Here is a 20,653-nt window from a genome sequence, read left to right as displayed (position 1 = left end):
TAACAAGCTAATTAAGGTCTGAGACCTTGGTAAACTTTATCTGAGAGCTCAAATCTCTTGGGGTGCCCAAACTTTTGCATGGTGCTCCTTCCCTTTTTTTCACTCTAAAATTGTACAAAACAAAAATAATACACTAATCTTGCTTAAAAAGTTGAAAAGAATCTTTCATCTTTTTAACTTTATGACTTTTGGAGATCAGTTCATCTTCTATTTACTTAACTATTCACAGTAACAGAAATTTTGGGGTGCCCAAACTTCTCCATGCCACTGTATGCTTATCATAAATATGAAACCTGCTTTGTTTTCTTCAAGCTATATAGTTCCTATAATGCCTAAAAGTGTTAGCAATCTAACAGACAAAAAAAGCTGAATTGATTTGTAAAATGTTTACCATTAGATAAATAAAGTGGGAATAAAGGGCCTCCAAAAAGTTAACATTTGAGTATGATCCCTGTTAATAGGTATCCCAACTCGTGTCTCTTGGTGCTTTAACAATTTCATATGATGAGGAACAGTAACTTGGGTATACTAAAAAACATTAAGTGCAAAGCTGATTTTGCAGCGAAGTGTGGTACCTATAATTGCTACTATACAATATTTGATTTGTGACTTTTCTCTAGCAATTTTGCTTTTAAATCTTACTCTTTATAATCTCATAGTATTTATATATTTATTAGTGCATAATACAGATTTTCCTTTTTTATATCTGTTATCCTTAATTTGTTTTGCTTGTCTAATTGTGTGTATGTTATGATCCTGTTCTTTTCCAATAATATTATACAATTCTATTTTCAGTTGTTTAAGGAGAAATAAGTTTCAGCCTATTCAGCCTGCCAATAAAATATTTTTGCTTATTGTTTTTCCCTTATCGATGTGTTGGATTTCAGATCCTTAAAGTTTAAAATTCACGTTCTTGTTTAAATCCTCCTTATTGCCAACACTCTCACCTCAAACTTCATCCCTGCAGCTTTTTTGTGAAATTTCCTTCAGCTTACAAATCTTCAAACTGACATTAAATATAATTTTGGATCACTTTCTCCCCCCATTTCAGCAACCGTGCCTTCTGCTGTCCATAAACATATGGTGGAATATGATACCTTATGAATTTTTTCTCCTTAAAACCCATGTTTTTGGTCAATAACTCATGAAATAATCTTGGAGTTCCTCATTAAATATGAATGCCATTTATTGTGATAGCTTTGAAATGGGGATCCTTTTTCGTAATACACTAAATTCTACCCTTTGCATTCATGTACAGTAGGTGATGCTTTTCCAATGCCTAATTCTTTAAAATTCATGAAAATTAATTTTTCAGTATATTTTTCTATTTAACTTCATCTCTGTTATGTTTGAAACTGCAATTTTTCAGAATTTTATCTTGTTCACCTTTGTATTTATGGGATCATCTTCCCTCAGTTTGGCTCACACACTTCATACCACCATCAGAACTTATTAAAACAAAGCTATTTGCTTTATTTTAATGTCTTCAGCCCATGAGAATTAGTTCTATGAGGTTTATAATAACAATATTAGTAACAGAGCTTGAGGCAGGCCTGTATCTAAAATTTCTGTTGCTCTTATCAACAGATCACATATCCAAGGCTCTTTATGATGACACTCGCAAAGCTTTCAGAAGGGAGCCTGGGAGTGGTTTGTATTTGAAAGAGGGCCGTGAACAGGAAAATCAGAGTGTCTTGGAATGTTTGTCAAGGTAGGTATTTTGAAACTTTGACTCCAGACAGAATATTTATTTGATGCACTAAGTTGCAAACTTGTAAGGATGTAGAGTAGTCCAGTTAAAATAATTCTGTAGTTACATACTGGATGATAATGGATTACCTCATATAAGCAGTTAGTTAAGTTTTGACTGTTTTCACTACGATTTCATTTGCATTGTTTGAATGCAGAGTAACATTAATAACTTGTATAGTGACCCCTTCATACAAGATGCTTCTCAGACTGGAATTGGATTCATTTAGAATGATTTCTTCAGTCCAGAGATGCCAGCACTGATTGTAGCAATGTCCAGCCATCCAGGCTGAGATGCTTAAAAACCTGGGTGTTAATTCAGTTCTACTGCTTACAGCTGCTAAACTGCTTAAAACTGTATCCATTTTGTAATATGACAGGGGCACAAGCAACTTATTTGAACTGACAACCAGCAATTCAGCTGCATTAAATAATGGAAAATATTATCCCCATGACCGCATGCCGTGGAGCTCCTGGGCATTGTCAAGTGGTCCAGCAATCCATGGGTTCCCCCTTTTCGTGCAAAACCTGGGGGTGGGAGGGCGGGCGGGTGGGTGGCGTCCATGTGGCAATTACTGCTGCCTCAACAACGCCACAACCCCTGACCGATACCTGATCCTGCATACCTAGGATTTCTCTGCCCGCCTGGCAGAGAAAATTATTGTCTCAAAGGTGGATCTCGTTCACAGTTATCACCAGGTCCCTGTCTATCCGACTGACATTCCTAAGACTGCTGTTATTACACCATTTGGTTTGTTTGAGTTCCTCCGAATGCCATTCAGGCTGGAGAATGTGGCCCAGACCTTTCAGTGCCTCATCGACAGTGTTCTCAGGGATTTGCCATTCCTGTTTGATTACCTAGATGACATCTTGGTAGCCAGCTCTTCTAGGAACAAACATCTCTTACACTTGAGAACCCTTTTTGAATGCTTTAGTCAGCACAGTCTTATCGTCAACCTTGGACACTGTGTCAATGCAGCAAGAGCAGTCCCCCTGCTGGCTAAAGTTGAGGCCGTTAAGTGCTTCCCTTGGTCAGCCACTGTTAAGGTCCTTCAGGAGTTTTGGGCATGGTGAACTTTAATCACCATTTTGTCCCCAAAGCAGCTCAGCTTATGCACCCACTCTACAAGGCTCTTAAGGGGCAAAGCATCCAAGCACGTCGTGAACTGGGTGGAGGAGAGGTCTAGGGTGTTCTTGGACACTAAGCAGGCATTGTCCAATCCAACACCGCTGGTGCACCCCCTCCCAGACACATCTGATTGCACGGTCATCGCGCTGCATGAGCAGTCGGTTAACAACATTTGGTAGCTTCTCACCTTTTTTTAGCTGTCAGCTTCGCCCCTATGAGAACAAGTACAGCATGTTTGACAGTGAGCTTCTCGGCCTGTACTTGGCTGTGCAGCATTTCCGTTTTCTCCTAGAGGCCCATCCATTTATGGCTTTTATGGATCATAAGACCCTTAACATTCGCTATGGCTAAGGTCTCTGAACCTTTGTTTGCTCAACAGCAGCACCATCTTTCTTTTATTTCAGAGTTCACCACGGACATCCAGCATGTCACGGAGAAGCGTAACCTCGTGGCTGCCTGCCTTTCCCAGTCCTTCACAGGTGCCGTCCATTTGGGTGTGGGCTACACCCAGATGGTGGCAGACCAGGTTTCAGACTCGAGCGTGCAGGTGCTGTGTTAACAAGGTGCAGGGTTGAAATTGATGGATGTTGCTTTTGGTGAGAGTGGCGTTTCGCTACTGTGTGGTGTGTCAATGGGGCAACCCAGGCCAGTTGTGCAAGAGAGCTGGGAGCAGCGCATTTTCTAAGTGGTCCACGGGCTCTCTCACCCGGGTCGGAGGGCATTACAGAAACTGGTGACAGAAAAGTTTGTTTAGCACGGGCTTAAGAAGAATGTCAGGGACTGGGCTAGTGCTTGTTTGGCATGTCAGTGCCCGAAGGTGCATTGACACGCCAGGACTCCTTTGGTGGTCTCTGAGCGGTGTTTCAACCATGTGAATGTGGATTTGGTTGTTCCGTTGCCCCTGTCCTGCGGGTTTACTCACCTCCTCACCATCGTTGATAGGACCACGCATTGGCCAAGGCAATGCCACTGTCAACCATTTCAGCCGTGGAGGTGGTGTGAGCGATTGTTGGCTCATGGATCACTTGGTTCAGCGTCCCGTCAGATATCTCTTCTGACCGAGGGATGCAGTTTACATCCGACCTTTGATGTGCAAATGCTTATCGTCTGGGGGTCAAACTGCACTAGACCATGGCATATCACTCTCAGGCCAATGGTCAGTGCGAGCAGTTCCACCGTTCAGTGAAAGCCGCTCTTCATGTATGCCTCAGTGATGGTTGTTGGGTGGGCAGACTGCCGTAAGTCATGCTGGGCCTAAGAACAGCCCCTAGGCAGACCTTCAGTCCTCTTCTGCAGAGCTAGTTACCAGGCAACTCCTACAGGTGCCGGGAGAGTTTTCCCAACATCCACGGTCCCATGGTCTGCAACAGCGGTTGGCTTTTATGGACAGTGTCAAAACTTTCGCTCTGGTGCCCATGATGCAGCAAGGCCTGCAGGAGGCAGAATGTGTTTGTGCGTTATGATGGCCATCGGGGTCCCCTGTGGCCCATTCCAAGTGTTGGAAGCAGGGGATAAGTTTATTACGCTGGACTTTGGAGGTATCCAGGACAGTATTTCTGTGGATCGTCTCAAGCCAGCCCATTTGGACCTGGACTCTCCAGTGGAAGTGGCACAGCCCCTGTGGATGGGACAGCCTCCCATCTCCTGACCTTCTGACATTGACTGTTCTTCCTACCTGGCACCTGCCCATGAAGGCAGGAGTAGGTTCAGCCGAGTTTTGCGGGTCCCGACTTGTTTGACTTTGTCTGCTAGGGTGAATTCTGGGTATATGTGTTGTTGGGCTTGAAATTCTGCCCTGTGTTCTTTTAGGAAGAGAGACAACTAACACCGGAATATAGCAAAACGTGGCTTTATTGCAGAATTCGTAACTGGCACAGCGAATCCACGGAGTCGCTGGAGAAGGCGTTCTGTTTTCCCCTTACAATCTGCTCTTATTTATACCCCTTTTCCCCCCAGCACAACCCCGCTACATATTAGGTAATATCGGGCACTTGTGTCCATCTTATTGGCCCGCAGCCATATGCTCACGAGTTACCTGTTTCTTTTGTTTACTGAATCGCGTGACACTAGTAGTTTCGATGTAGCGGGGTCCCCAGTTTCGCTCCCCCCTCCCTCGCATTCCAGCTTCCTAACATGATGTGCGTTACGTGAGCCACTCCTGACCTGTAATGGCGGTCCCGAATTAACCCCAACACGAATTAACCCCGACACAAATTAACCCCAATACTAATTAACCCCAACACTCCCTCCCTTGGCCTCCCAGAGGCCACATCCCCACATCCCTTACAATCTTTTCCGAGGCTGCCGGGATCAGGCAGGGAGGTGAGTGTCCCCCAGCACTCTTTGACGTGTCCTCCCTATTTGCACATCCTGATTTGTCCGACCTAGGGTCACAAAATATGGGTAGGGGTTCCCTAAACATTCGCAATTTTTACAAGTAGCATGCAACATTTCAGAAAACTTATTCAAAAACAACTCTCAATTTCCTCCTTGGTATGGCCCATTCCAGTCCGTGTTCTCCCATAGTGTGTCTGCTTTCGGGAGGGCCTCGATCGCCCCTTCCACCGGGAACAAGGGTGCCTGGTACGCCGGTGGAGGTCCATCCTTTCCAGTCAAGGCTCGATCTATAGTTCGGACCACTAGGGTCCTGATGCAGGGTATGCAACAACAACCACACGTGATAAAGATAGCAATTGAAATAAGACAGTCCCAGTGCCAACTGTCCAAGTAGGACCCCCCATTCCCCAAACGTACGTTTCAACCAATTCAGCACTGGGTTATTGACTCCTGAGTGTTGCTTTAGCTCATTGGCCAGGGATCGCAATTTAGTCAAGCCCTTGGTTAGTGATCCGTCCGGGCCTGTATTGTTCGCTATGGACATACAGCACATGTCACCAAACAGGGCGCACACTCCGCCCTTCTCTGCTAAGATCATGTCTATGGCAATTCTGTTCTGCAGGGTCATTAGGGACGTCTGTGATAGCTGCTCGTGGACGGCTTCCACGATGTCCCTGGTTAGATTAGCCAGCCTCTGAACGTTATAGTGGATCAGGTTGATCCGGTTGACATTTTTATTGGTGGTGATTGGGAATATGGCTGAAAAAAGTGGAAAGCTCTCAAAGCCTGCAGCTACCTCGTCTGCCAGTTTATATTCGTCCGGGATGTTTCTAGCCTGACCGATAGCATCAATCCATATCCCATTGGGGTTCCTTTCCCCCCTTTCAGTGAGCGCCCTCTTGTTCCTATACCACCTCCCGATTTCATCAGGGATTGGGTTGAGGGTGTAGTCCCCTGGATTCTTTGCCGCAATGAAAAGAGGTACATTTAGAGTGATCAGGGTGTAGTCCCCTCCCAGTTTACAGGTAGCCAATTATATAGGACCCGTTTCCCACAGTACCACCAGAGGTCCGCTCTGCTGACAGTCAGCATGGTGGCGTTTTCGGTGCCAGTAAGACTGATCCGGGTAGAACACGCACTGTCAGGTAGGTTGCCCACTCTGTAGGGCTGATCCGACGGGGACAGATTAGTAACGCAAGTGATGTTCCTGATCGGGTCCACCCTAAAGGCTGGTGGGGTCACATTGGCCGGGGCCATGGGGAAATAGGTTTCCCAGGACTTACACCCGGCAGAGGGGTTGGTTAGTGACATGAGTTCGAGGGCACAACGGAAGGTGTCGTTTCCTTCCTCGAAGGGGCTGGGACTCATGAGGAGTGTGGGTTTCCCCGTAGCACATACCCAGCAGTCCCCTATCGCTGCCTGGGTGGTGTATTGGACCACTCGGTCAACCCAGGCGTTTGCTTCCACGTACCCTGTCTCAATTGCAATATACTCCCGGGGAGTTATCTTATTCGTGTCCGAACTCTTTACCAGAACAGGGCTGGCTGTGGGACCCAATCCTGGGTCTGTGTGGGTTCCCAGATTGATCCGGATAATTCCCCATGGGTCTCGGCCCGTCACGTCCACCCTTATGATCAGGTAGAGCACGCCCCCTGCCCCCTGTTCTTTGACCCGCGATGAGTGGAGCAGGTCTGTGACGACCATCCCTTCATACTAAAAGGGTTGTGTATTTCTTCCTTGAGTGTCAAGATTAACGGATTCACTCCCTGCTTTCTTCCCCAAACAGAGCCCCTGTAAAGGCTCACCTTCCTCTTAAACTCATAGTAGGGTTTGGAGGACCCTCGATTGTTTGGCCTCTTATCCAGCCAGGACTGGTCTGGGCCTGTCCACCACCATACATTTATCCATGCGCTACACTCCTTTACCCCTGGGTTCGGGTATCCCAAGGTGAATGGACACATGTAGACATTATACCCAGTCCAGGCTTTCTTGTCGCCCCAACAGTAGATCACATCGCACAGGTCGAACTGGAATGTCCTACCTGTATGAGGGTCCGCATTAAGGATGATATTCGCTCCGCACGCATCTCCTCCCCTTCCCGCTTCGGCCATCGGCGCCTTACCTAGGAGCATTACTCCTACCCATATCAGGGTTTTCCATGGCGTCATCTTCCTCGGCTTCCTCCTCCTCTATGTCGGAATCGGGATCAATCGGTCTTCCTTTCTTTGTCCTAGAGCAGTGCGAGAAATGGTGCCAGTTATTGTCCCCCTCCCTTCCTACCTTGAGTGTATTGTTTGAAATTTCTGTAACAGGGTACGGGCCATGCCATCGCTGCTCGCTCCAGGAGGAGCGCCCTGGCTGCCGCAGGTAGACCTCATCTCCTATTTTTAGCGGCAGCTCGGGGGGTGCGTCCTCAGGGTGGGCATTCCTGACTTGCTTAGCTATGAGCCTCACCATCTGGCCCAGGACTCTCATGTATTGGGTCATGTCCTGATTCATTGTCTCCCAGTTTTCCTCCCACCGTGGTGATGTGCGCGGTCCGGGCATGGAGCGCCCTGTCAGTATCTCGTGTGGTGTTAGAAAGGTTTCCCCATTCTTTTCTTGCCGCATGGACATCAGAGCCAGAGGGAGAGACTCCACCCAAGTGAGCTGGGTGCCTGCCATTACCTTTGCAATTTTGTCTTTTATGGTTCGATTTGCTCTTTCCACTAGGCCCTGGCTTTCTGGGTGGTAGACACTGCCGAACCGATGGGTTATCCCTAGAACACCCTCTACTCTGGCCAAGTGTTCGTTTTTAAAGTGGGTGCCATTGTCTGTACAGACTTTAGTGGGGACACCGTATCGGGGAATCAGTTCCTGGGTAAGGATGTTGACCACCGTCTCACCATCCTCCGCCCTCGTGGGGAAAGCTTCTACCCATCTCGAGAATCGGTCCACTACAACTAACAGGTATCGGTCGTTCTTGGGGGTCCTTAATCTTGCTCCCATGTCCGTGAAATCCATACAAATTTCCTGCCATGGTCCCGTGGGGTTGGGGAATTTGAGCATCGGATGAGGCAGTGGTTTCCGGGCATTGTGTTCATTACAGATTTTACATTCAGCTCTCAAATTTTCCATGTGCTCCTTCAATTTTGGAGCCCACCAGTGATTCTTTATAAGTTTTATTACCTTGGCTATCCCTATGTGGGTGGGCCCATGGATCTCCTTAAATAGTGACGGTAGTAATGCCCTGGGTGCTACTATCTCCCCTCCCTCGGACCGCCATATATGGTGGTCCGTATCTCCCATAGTGAAGTGTTGTCGAGCAGCTCCCTTGTTAATCCACCCCTGACGCTCTGCTTCCGATGCTGCCCCCTGTAACTCAGCAAGGTGGAGCAGAGCATCCGCTTGGAGCAACGGAGCGACCTGTAAACCTTGGGATTCCGGCTGGGCCAGCGGGCGGGGTGAGCCAGGAGGTTCACAGTCTGAGGTGTCCCTCCCTGACCTCAGGGTGGGCATTTGAATTGCGGCTTTCGCCGCCCTGTCGGCTGCATCATTACCTCTAGCCTCGGGGGTGTTTGAGGAGCTGTGGCCTGCCACCTTTATCACTGCGACCTGAGTCGGCAAGCGGACTGCCCTTAACAACCTGCGGAGAGGTCTCTCATGCTTCACCGGGGTACCAGCCGCGGTCCTGAAACCCCACCGGATCCAAGTTGCTCCCTCTATATGCACAGCCCCCCACGCGTAGTTAGAGTCGGTGTAAATATTGACTCGCAAACCCTCACTAAGCTCTAAGGCGCGCAGGAGGCCGTAGACCTCGGCCAGCTGGGCTGAGGCTGGTTGTGGGATCTCGGTCACCAAATGCTAGTGGCGGCAGCTTTTTTATTAACGTGTCCAGATCAGTACGGGCCCAGGGGACATACTTCACCCCCCCCTCCCTGTGTGGCCAATAGGGGACCCTGTAGACCCCGCCAGGAGACACCATCCCCCGGCGTGCTATCCCCGTCCTCCAAGGGGTCGGGTTCGTTAGCCTGACCTATGGACGGGCTGCCTTTTACCAGTGTGGCTCGCAGTCCAGACCCTGTGATTACTACCGAGTCCTCCTCAGGAGGCTCGGTCTGTCGCCTCAGCTCAGGGTCTCTCTTGCCACCTAGAATCGTGAGGGCGGCATGCTGGAATGACTGAGTGGGGAGGTTCGGAGGGCAGGCACCAGTCCGGCCAGTCCTCCCCTACCTTCGGGAGGGCGGCATGGGCTTTGTGTGCCCTCGCCGCCTCCTCTGTCAGGGCAGTGAGTTCGTTTAGTTGCTGGCTGTGCTGCGTTAGCAGGGTGAGCATATGTTCTCGGATGGGGTCCTCTACGTCAATAATACCACCTTTTATTTCCATCATAGGAGCTTGGACATTCTCCTGTGGGGCTGACGGGACTGATGGTGCTAGATCTGCTTTGGGTGGCTGGGGGGGCTCTGCATATGGTGGAGGGGCCGTTACTGGGATATTGTGATGCGGGGCATGAGCGGCGTTAGACCATCCGGAGGGAAATGGTGGGTAAAGAGGCTGGTGGTCTATGATCCACTCTGGGTCTGCGGGGTCAGTCTCGGGGTCTGGACACGTGGCTGACTCCGTTGGTGTGGGGCGCGGGAGCACGGAGTTCCCCGGCGGTTTGTCCGCATGCGCCTGGAACCGGGACAGGAATTCCTTGAGATACACATCCTCATCCTCTAATTTGGCTACGGACTTGGATTTCCCAAAAAACTTTCGTTTTGCCTCCCCTCGTCTGTTTTCCATATCATTGAGGACACGAAGTTGAAATTCAGCCAGTAAGGAGAGGATCAGAAATGGTTGGTCATCAGCTGGGAACCATCCTTTGTCTCTCCACGCCTGAAGGCTTTTTTCTAACATGTGTAATTTCTTTTCACCTTCCTTTACTGTATTGTTATGGGAGATCGAGTGTCTGACGCTCTGGAGCACCTCTCCAGTGCGTGGTCTATTTGCAGCGACAGTGGCGGGGGCCACAGTCGCGGACTCCTTTTGGGTGAAGTCTGAATCAGGGGGATACGTGAGATGGACTGCCACAAACCCCAGTTCCGCGGTTGTACTTGCCGGATGGGTGGTGCCCGATAGGGGCACGGTTGTTAAAGGTCCAATGCCACGCGGAAAGTTTGATTGCATTGATCCCTTCTCAGGCCAATCCCGAGACTCCCACTTTGGGGTCAGACTCATTGTGAGCTCCGTCTTCCATTTGTGTGGCGGGGCCTGCTTTATTCCCTCCCAGGCAGGGGGCGGATTACCTAATTTTATCACTGTTCTGGCAGGTGTTTGGGGATTCGCTGCCAGGTTATCCAAAATTTTAGCCATGTGAACGGGGTCTACAAGGGTGCGTCGAACCTCACTTAGAAGGTGGTCTTTCTGGTGGGGTGCCTGGTCTAGTACCTTAAGTACATTGTTGGGGTCCATAATGGCATTATCTAACAATAGCTGCGATGTAAGATTAGTGCCGTGGTTTAGGCTCAGTCGCCACCACGGGACACCAGGTTGTTCAACACGCAGGTGTCTGAGTTTTGGTCACTTAAAGTTGAAGTGTTCCATGGCTCCCCAGTGCACAGAGAGGATCAAAATGTGGGACAGTCGCCTTTCAAAACCTGACCTTCGCGTGGGAGATTTCTCCTCTTAACAACCGGTCTAAGGTAGGCGCAGTCAAAATCCCCGTGCACTAAGGTGTACCACGGAACACTTTCTCCTCCTCACTTCTTACCTTTTAATGCCCTGTTGGAGACCTCGGCGACAGGGTATGGACCATGCCACCGTTTTCCGTTCCAGGTGAGCTTCCCCGGGCCTCGGAGGAACACTTCCACTCCTACCTTGATGGTGTCCGACCCCTGCGGCTGCTCACTGTTAGTTTATTGAACTCGCACAGTTATCAATTTTACCATATTTCTAAAAACTCTCATATACTCTGTTACTCAACACACCAATGTCTGAGTTTTGGTAACTCGAAATTGAAGTGCTCCATGGCTCCCTAGTACACAGAGAGGATCAAATGTGGGACGGTCGCCTTTCAAAACCTGACCTTCGCGTGGGAGATTTCTCCTCTTAACAACCAGTCTAAGGTAGGCGCCGTCATTATCCCTGTGTACTACGGTGTCCGCAACTTAATTCTCCTCACTCCTGAGACTTTTATGCCCATCGTGGGCGGCGGGTACCCTCACTCAGAAGACTTTTTCACGGGCGGAGAATCTTCCTAAAAACAGATTAAGAGTTAGTACTTACCAGTCACGATTCTGCACCGGGAATGATCTCTCCCAGGGTAATTTGGGGTTGGTGAGGATCCGTCAGCAGACAAGATCTAACTCAGTGATTCAACTATCTAGTGGAAGTCTTCGATATAACAGGCACTTCCTGACCTTAGTCGAGCTTGCGGCCGCAAGTTGTCTGCCGTCGGACCCGCCAGCCTGTGTTGTCTCTCCCTCCCCACGTCGGGGTCACCAAATGTTGGGCTTGAAATTCTGCCCTGTGTTCTTTTAGGAAGAGAGACAACTAACACCGGAATATAGCAAAACGTGGCTTTATTGCAGAATTCGTAACTGGCACAGCGAATCCACGGAGTCGCTGGAGAAGGCGTTCTGTTTTCCCCTTACAATCTGCTCTTATTTATACCCCTTTTCCCCCCAGCACAACCCCGCTACATATTAGGTAATATCGGGCACTTGTGTCCATCTTATTGGCCCGCAGCCATATGCTCACGAGTTACCTGTTTCTTTTGTTTACTGAATCGCGTGACACTAGTAGTTTCGATGTAGCGGGGTCCCCAGTTTCGCTCCCCCCTCCCTCGCATTCCAGCTTCCTAACATGATGTGCGTTACGTGAGCCACTCCTGACCTGTAATGGCGGTCCCGAATTAACCCCAACACGAATTAACCCCGACACAAATTAACCCCAATACTAATTAACCCCAACAGTGTGTAGGGACTCCTTAATTTCATCAGGCAGAATTCACCCAGACTGTTAAGGGTTAAGTTTGCCGTGCATGTTGTGTTGTATGTTATTATGTTTTTTTTGGGTGGGGGGGTTATATACACGGTGTTGCCATTTGCTTTTGGGAATAAGGTGTACATTAGAAGTAATTACACTCGTGTTGATTTTTGTCAGCAGTCCTACAGCAGCAACTAAGTACAATGAAAATGGGAAATTATATTGGTTTTAAAGATGCAGGGTTCTGTTTCTGTGAACAGTTCACAAGTCAGTTATGCAGCTGGGAAGATCCCTGCAGCAGTCAGCAAATTCATACTATCTGCCTCTCAAACACTTGATCAGGTCTAAGGGCTGTGCATAAGCTGGACGTTCGTAACTATTTCTGCATTCCTTAATCTATTCCTTTGAAATTGTATTTGGTTTCTTCCAGTTACTTTGACTCTTGAAGTTGAAAAATTAACTACATTTAATCTGACAGTAATGCTGCACTAAGTCTTGCTTAATTTTGCTGGGTTGGAGTTTTAAAGGTTAGAATTGAGGCTGGTACTTATTAAATATGGATCTACCGGGATCGATTTGATTGGTAGAATGGTTCTACTTCCTGGTGATATTAAATATTAAGACTTGTCTGTTAATGCACTTGATTTACTGGGATTGCTTTCCGTTTCTCTTTATGGGAAAGTAGTAGATGTTAAAATCTTCTATGAGGAGACTGCTGGTATTGTGCATTTGAATCAGAACTAATTGGCTAGGTGAGCAGCAAAAACTAGAATATGATACCCTATGGGGATTAGGTGGGGTGGGCAGAATTTTGTAAGCACAGAACTAATTACAACATTGTTGAAGTGAGTTTTTTGATCTGTTGACTATATTACATTGAATTTATTTTGCTTCAAAATTTGTAACAATTTTCTCCTAATAAGCACCAAGTTTTGATTCCATGTGGTATACAAATTTTTACACTCCCATTACACAAAATCAGACACTGGGTTGTCGTTCAAAGGAAGGCAAACAGGATCTGTTGTAAGGATGTTCTTGAAAAATCATTGGTTAAAAACTTGAGTAGATGCCTGCAGTTGGAATGGTGTACAGAAGGATTGACTGAATGAAGAGCAGAAGAAATTGACAATCCCTTTTTCAGTAACCTATAGAAGTGCTACTGATTTGTAACATGCAGGATTACTGGACATTAAATGGTTTATTCCAGGAATGCAGGGATTCCTCGTTGGATCTTAACTACCACTCTGGTTCTTTCTGTGTTGGTGCTTCTGTGGATCTGTTGTGCTACTGCTGCTACAGCTGTGGAGCAGCACATTCCATCAGAGGTAAGACTAACTTTCTAATTCCACCATTTAACAAAAGTACTGTAGCTACAAATTGAATGTGGTAAACTAAAGGTTTACCATTTAAATGGTTTGCAAACAACGAGCCAAGGTCTCCAAGAATTATTTGGAGCCATGTATCTATCATGTTTGTACATTGGCTTCATAATGTACATCCATTTACTACCTTCTGTTTCCTCATCTGTGAATTGTCAAATGTATGATACATTTACTGCATACTGACTTTATCATCTTTTGATGCAAGTGTTGTGAAGTTGTAAACTTAATGTTTTTAAAATGTATGCATTTCTACAATTGTAAAAACTCAATACAGTGCACCATTCACTTGGTCATAATTACCTGCTCTTATACTCTTTTGCGGTCAAAATCCTGTTGCAACAGTTCTATGGACACTGATTTCCTTTATTTCCTTTTATCGTATCTTTGAATTTGCAGTTCACACTGGATAGTGAAAGCCTCTAGGGGATTTATAATGGGCAATAGCATGGAATTATACTACAAACACACTGGAGAAAATTCAGAGCAGTCCATATCCATTTAGATCACTTAGAATGAGCCTCTGGAACAAAAAGAAAATGCTAGAAACACTCAGCAGGTAAAACACCATGTGTACAAGGAGAATCTGGTAATGCTTTGGGCCCAGAATTTTTGTCAGAATTGGGAAAGAAACAAATAGTTTCAGAATGAGAGAAGGTGGGATTATCTCTGGGGGTAGTCCAAATGGTTTAATTTGCCAGTTATCAAATCTATATCCCTCTGTAGCCACCTATGACATCTTTACAATTCCATACTTATTTTTGTGTTATCACTAACTTTAGCAACTACTCCTTTTGGTGTCTTCATCCAAGTTGTGTATATACAAATTAGAAAATTTTGAGGCGCCAGAACTGAATCCTACCCTACATCACGCTTTCATCTTGCCAAAAAAAAAGCCAATTTACACCTACCCTTTCCTGCTAAGCCATAAGCTTTTATTTTCCACAGTAACCTTCAATGTGGCACATATATTATTTCCTTCTGGAAATACATAGACTACATCTACTGGTTCCCCTTAATTCACAACATGTTACGACATCGAAGAGCCCCATTTGGTAAAATATGATCCTCTTAGGAAATCACAACTTTACTAGATTACTTTTAAGAAATTTTTGTGCCCGTGATAAGTTTTTATTAATAGTCTTACCATTTCCTCAATGACAGATGTTATACCAACTGACCTGTAGTTTCTTGTTTTGTCTCTATCTTTTGAATGAATAATTTAAATTTGCTATTTTCTAATTTAATAATGTACCCTTCCATGAAACTGGGAAACTATGGAAATTTAAATCAATCCTTTTTTTTTTTAAGAACCCTGGATGAGGTCCATTAGGAACCAGAAATCTGTCAGCCCAAAACCTGTGTGTTAAGTACCATGACAATTTTCTGAATTATTCCTTCCCAATGTCCCAAGTTGGGTATCTTTTACATAGTATTGTATCCTCTTTAATGCACAGTACCTCCTCTGTTCAGCTGGCATTTCCTTTTCTATTATTAATTCACTTGACTCTATAATACCAACATTTACTTTAGCATTTAAAATATCTATAGAAGCTGTTACTATTTTTATTTAATAGTCTGTTTCCTTTTTTTTAATTCATTGCCTTTTCATTATCCAACTGACCTGTCATTTGACTTTGTAGAATAATGTTTTTCTTTAAGTTTGATATGATCTTTTAGTTAACTGCAGATAGTGGGTCCTTTACTCAAAATTTTCTTTTTTGTTGAAATGTCTCATTTTCTATGTTGTATCCCAAGAATTTATCCCTAAACTCAATTTGACAATTCGTCTTTAGCCTGAGTCTAAAGTTAACATTTGGTCATTACTTGCTAAGTACTTAATTTCTTTATACATTTGTATATCTTAATTTTCAGCCCCCCCAAGAGTATCAACTTCAGTTTATAATTTGATACAGTGCAAATACAACTTGGCAGTTTCATTGAAAACAATCATAATGCAGTCGCTGAAGTTTCTCCTGTAGCTTGGATAAACACACATTTGAGGTAGAATGTTGAATTCAGCACAGAATTGAATACCTTAACAATAAATTTGGAAGAAGGGTTTTTCTTATTTCCATCTTCCTAATTTGTTCTGAAGATTTTTGTATTGAACTTGTATATCAACACTGGTGGCCTTGCTTTAAAATACAATTAAAACATTGTTCTTTAATGAATAAGATTCGATTGTTTTGTAAATAATGTACTGGGTCACGTGTACTCTGATATTTAGTTGCTCAGCCAGTTTGACAAAGTTGCTGGGTGCCAGGACCATTTTGAACTGACAGTGACCAGATATTGCAATATTCATGCAAAATATTTGCAAAATCCAATACTGTAAATGGATTGTAGTTTATATCCATAATTGACAGATCATTCCATGGCACTTTATTAAGGAAGAATTTACAATTATTCCTCATGACCACTCTTGTTTTATTCACTAGAAGAAAATTTTTAAATATGAAGGTCTGCAAGGGGAATGACAGTTCTAAACATCTGTGTGACTTTTACAGAAACTGAGCATATATGGAGACATGGAGTTTATGAATGAATTGAAGCTAACTTCATATCCATCGTCATCATTGATTGTTATCAAATCCAAGGATGAAAAGGAAGTGGCTGGACCTTTGCCTACTAAAGTTAACCTAGACCAGTCAACAATTTAATCAATCAGGATTAAACTTGGATTCCCCTTATGTTCTGGAATTTGAAATGGTGGTCTTTGCCAAATGTCTGCTTGAGGTGAATTTTCAAACTTAAGATATCACATTCCTAGATATAAATAATTCAACTTGATCTTGGGTATGGACTGTTTTATGAAAGTTATGAGCTATAAAACAGTTGTTTGTTGCACAACAATTTCTGAGAATGTCCAAACTTATTAGCAGCTGAACTTCTCAATCACACTGGTGTACAGATTGTGTCATTGCTTGTAATGTTTAATATGATGCATTTCCTATTCAACTGTTGAAATGGACATTGATTAAAACTTCAATTAAATTTATAACTTAATGTATTGATCTCCCTCTGCATCATGACTTTACATGCTTTTTGGCAAGAGATGCTCACATATGCATTATGTAAATACTGAGTCACAATCTTCAACAGTTTAACTTAACAGTAACTCATTGATAAATCTGTAGCTCTTATTTAGTGCATTTATTTTTTGCTGAGTTACTGTGAAATTTTTACGTTATTGTAATCAAACTTAAGCTTTTGTAGTTTTTCATCCAAAAGTACTATCTTCTTCATGGGTTTTGTGGACAAGATTTTCTTTAGCTCAGAAATAAATATTGATTTGTACACCCTTTTCTGGTTATGGCATTTCCTCTTTTCTTTCACAGTAGTCAGTGAATAACCTACTCCAGAGACGAAGCTAAATTCTGATTTGTGTGATGGAGAGTGGAATTACCATCAAATGATAATAGAATATTGGAAAATGAATAAACTACCTATTGTAAAGGTAGCACAAAAGCTGCAATGACATTAAACAAGTTTTCTATAGCTAATATTCTTAGGATAAACTTTAAAGGCAAATAAAATTTCATGCACTGATCTATGAAATTATTCAAGGCCAGGACGGACTCCTAATTTGCTAATATTCAAAGGAAACTTTGGTTAGCCAGGTCATACCTTTGTAGGTTTGCCTTCAATAAATATCAGTAACAGGATGGGATGGTGATGGGCTCAGGGTTTCTGAACAATGTCAAATCTTTAGATATTTACAGAACAGTGAAAATTCAGTTCTTGTGATTTCTTTAAACAGAAGCAGATTTCCTTGCTAAGGTACCCAAAGATTTTCTACAGAAAGTAGGTATCAGAAGATAAAATTGTCATGCAGTAAAATAGTTTCAATGAACTAAATACTTAATCATCAACCAGTACCATGTTATATTGGGAAACACTTAATTTGCCTTGTGAGAATAGGTTGAATGAACTTGGCCTTTTCTCCTTGAAATGACAGAGGATAAGGGGTGACCTGATAGAGGTGTGCAAGATAATGAGGCATTGATCGTGTGGATAGTCAGAGGCTTTTTCCCAGGGCTGAAATGCATGAGAGGGCATAGTATTAAGGTGCTTGGATGTAGGTACAGAGGAGATGTCAGGGGTAAGTTTTTTTACTCAGTGGTGAGTGTATGGAATGGGCTGCTGGCGGTGCTGATGGAGGCAGAAACTGGGGTCTTTTAAGAGGCTCTTGGATAGGTACATGGAGCTTAGAAAAATAGAGGGCTATGGGTAAGCCTAGGTGGTTCTAAGGTAAGGACATGTTCGGCACAACTTTATGGGCCGAAAGGCCTGTATTGTGCTGTAGGTTTTCTATGTTTCTACTTCACTCATTTTTCTGATAATGTTTATTTGCCATAATGGATAAGTGTGTGACAAATAGAGGGATTCTCAGAATAAATCAAACACTGTGATGACATCGAACTTGCAGAACCTAAAAAAAAAAGTTTTATTTCATTATCCATACAATTCAAATAAATTTAACTCCATAATGAGAATGAACATGGTCAGAAACAGTGTAAACTGCTAGTTCAGTCAGGTGAATAGCAAGTGCTGAAAAGTTTTAAAACACATAACTGGGCTTTGCTAATGAAGGAATCTTCCAAAATCCTTAATCTTGGTTCAAGTTCTCTCTTTCTGTACAAGTTTCGGTTTCCTCTTCAGTAACAGTTCAGTAACTCCCAGTCATCCAAGGTCAGCTCAGCATGTTTGGATTTCACAGGAGGAGAGGAACAATCAATCTCATAAGTTCGGTCGGGTCCTCTCTTACGGGGTCCAATTGTGGAACAAGTAGCTGACTCTACAGAGAGATCCTGATTGGGTTTTCTGTGAAACTGCATTTTGAAGGAGTCCTTGATTTGCACTGTATTTGAAAACCCATCAGTGCCTAAATTGGTGAATTTATTCAGCCCGTCTTTAAAAAAAAAACAGAATTTAAGTATTATTGTAAAGCAAACAGAACTGCAAGCTATTTTATAAAACAAGTGAACTAATTGGTCAGATAGAATAGCACTCCAGCAGATGCTGGTTGAGGATTAGTCTAGTAATTAGTTACAATCAGAGCAACTGCCACTGTTGCAAGACCATTCACAGATCAGCCTGCTGACATTCACATCCACATTCACTGCTTAAGCCAATATTTCGCATGACTCACTCCCCCACCGAGAGTTTGTTTATTTACTGAGATACAGCGCAGAATGGGCTTTCAAAAAGCATTCATATTAATCTTATAAAATAAGATAATAGAAAAATAAATATCCATGGAAGCACTAACAAATGAAGAAGAGAAAAATATAAGCAGAGCAAAACCAATGTAAGTTGACCAAACCTTTTACTATCCAAATACTGATATGTACACCAAATCTGTGAGGATTTCAAAACGTATCATTCAACATCACATGTTCTTACAACTGTAACTGGCACCAAGACAGCATGAGACATTTCTTTGGAAACATGACACAGACTTGAGTTGCTAAAAAAAATGTTGTTTCATTCTGAGTAAAAAATCATTATGTATCATTTTTTACTATGAGTGGTGTTTTAAAATGGGATTCTCTTCATGCAATGTTCCAACAAAATTTGCTTTCACATGGCATCTTAAGCCTGCGTGCCACATGTTTGCCACAAGGATAATTTTCGCAAGGTTGGGGGAGATGAGAACTAGAGATCATAAGTTAATGGTGAAAGGAAATACTTAAGGGGAAGTTCTTCACTAAGAGGGTGGTGCAAAGGTGAACAAGAGTAAGCTAGGAAGCATCTACAAAGACCTATAACTTCAAGGAAATAGTAAATAAAACCAGTTGGTCAATTAGTAATGCTGGAAGCAAAAAAAATGTGACCAAGACCTTTAGACAGTTCATGAAACCACGTCTTCTATCTTTTTCCAATGTGGTTCTACTACTGTTGGAGCCTGTGATCTACATTTTGGTAGTGTGTTATTGAGCCTATTGAGTGATCTGGTGCTTTGCTGTCTTCAATGGTGTTCTGTGAGGCTTTGAATGAAGTGTGCAGTCTTGAAGCCAAGAAGCCTGGAGGTGGTGGTGGGGGGGGGGGGGGGGGGGGGGGGGGTTATAAGCCCATGATCAACTCCATTTATTGCCGATGTGTAGCTATCTGTAAGGAAGGTGAATCTCAGGGTTGTATCCTGCATACATACTTTGAATCTTCAGTTGAAGCTGACTGACCAACACAAGACCTTTCACCATCAATAATTATATTCACATAAAACAGACATTTATTAAGTTCATACACCACCTCCACCACCAGGCTTGGAGTCATGTGCCAGCCCTATTTATTGGTAATTGAATAAGGAGGACTGTCATATTTATTGACTCTCACTCCCAGTAAATACTACCAAGCAATGTACCAATTGCTCTAATAAAAATAGAAAAATGGAAACAAAAGATCAGTAAACAAAGTAGAAGTGAGAATATTAATGAGTTAGGATGATGTATATCTCACTCATTTACATCTGTAAAATCTATAAAGTTATTCATAGAAGACTTAAGAAAAAAAGAGGGTAGGTTATGTGGAGATGGCTTTTTAGAGCAGCTCATGGTTGAGCCCACCAGGGGATCATCTATTCTGGATTGTGTGTTGTGCAATGAACCAGAATTGATCAGAGAGCTTAAGGTAAAGGAACCCTTGGGGGAGAGTGAACATAATATGATCGAATTCACCCTGAAATTTGAGAAGCTGAAGTCTGATGTATCAGTAATACAGTGGAGTAAAAGGAATTACAGAGGCATGAGAGAGGAGTTGGCAAAAATTGGTTGGAAAAGAACACTGGTAGGAATGAAAGCAGAGCACCTATGGCTGGAATTTCCGGAAGAAATTCAGAAGGTACAAGATGTATACATCCTGAAGTATTCTAAAAGGCAAGATGACTCAACCGTGGCTAACAGAAGTCAAAGCCAACATAAAAGTCACACAGAGGGCATATAATAGAGCAAAAATTAATGGGAAGTTCTTAAAAACCAACAGAAGGCAACTAAAAAGTCATTAAGAAGGTAAAGATGGAAAACAGAAGTAGGGTAGCCAATAATATTCAACAGGATACCAAAAATTTCTTCAGATATATAAAGTGTAAAAGAGAGGCAGAAAAAGTGGA

The 20,653-nt window shown here is 43.7% G+C and overlaps 2 protein-coding genes across 3 annotated transcripts in view; one reads left to right on the top strand and one right to left on the bottom strand.

Moving 5' to 3' along the window:
- tmem59 (transmembrane protein 59) overlaps window positions 1–16,847 on the top strand; it is a 53,098-nt gene extending 36,251 nt beyond the window's left edge. Inside the window, exons 6-8 of the mRNA XM_073063355.1 lie at window positions 1,588–1,711; window positions 13,371–13,488; window positions 16,053–16,847. Of these exons, the coding sequence (XP_072919456.1) occupies window positions 1,588–1,711; window positions 13,371–13,488; window positions 16,053–16,205 (395 nt within the window). The 3' untranslated portion in view covers window positions 16,206–16,847. The remainder of the gene's footprint in view (window positions 1–1,587; window positions 1,712–13,370; window positions 13,489–16,052) is intronic.
- A 1,121-nt stretch (window positions 16,848–17,968) lies between these two features.
- The window catches only part of lrrc42 (leucine rich repeat containing 42), a 32,460-nt gene continuing 29,775 nt past the window's right edge, over window positions 17,969–20,653 (bottom strand). For both annotated transcript variants that reach the window (XM_073063354.1, XM_073063353.1), the window contains exon 8: window positions 17,969–18,457. In XM_073063354.1, the coding sequence (XP_072919455.1) occupies window positions 18,204–18,457 (254 nt within the window). In that variant the 3' untranslated portion in view covers window positions 17,969–18,203. The remainder of the gene's footprint in view (window positions 18,458–20,653) is intronic.

The sequence above is a fragment of the Hemitrygon akajei genome, chromosome 12 (genome assembly GCF_048418815.1).
Source record: "Hemitrygon akajei chromosome 12, sHemAka1.3, whole genome shotgun sequence".
Taxonomy (NCBI): domain Eukaryota; kingdom Metazoa; phylum Chordata; class Chondrichthyes; order Myliobatiformes; family Dasyatidae; genus Hemitrygon; species Hemitrygon akajei.
This window is presented reverse-complemented; position numbering and strand designations above follow the sequence as displayed.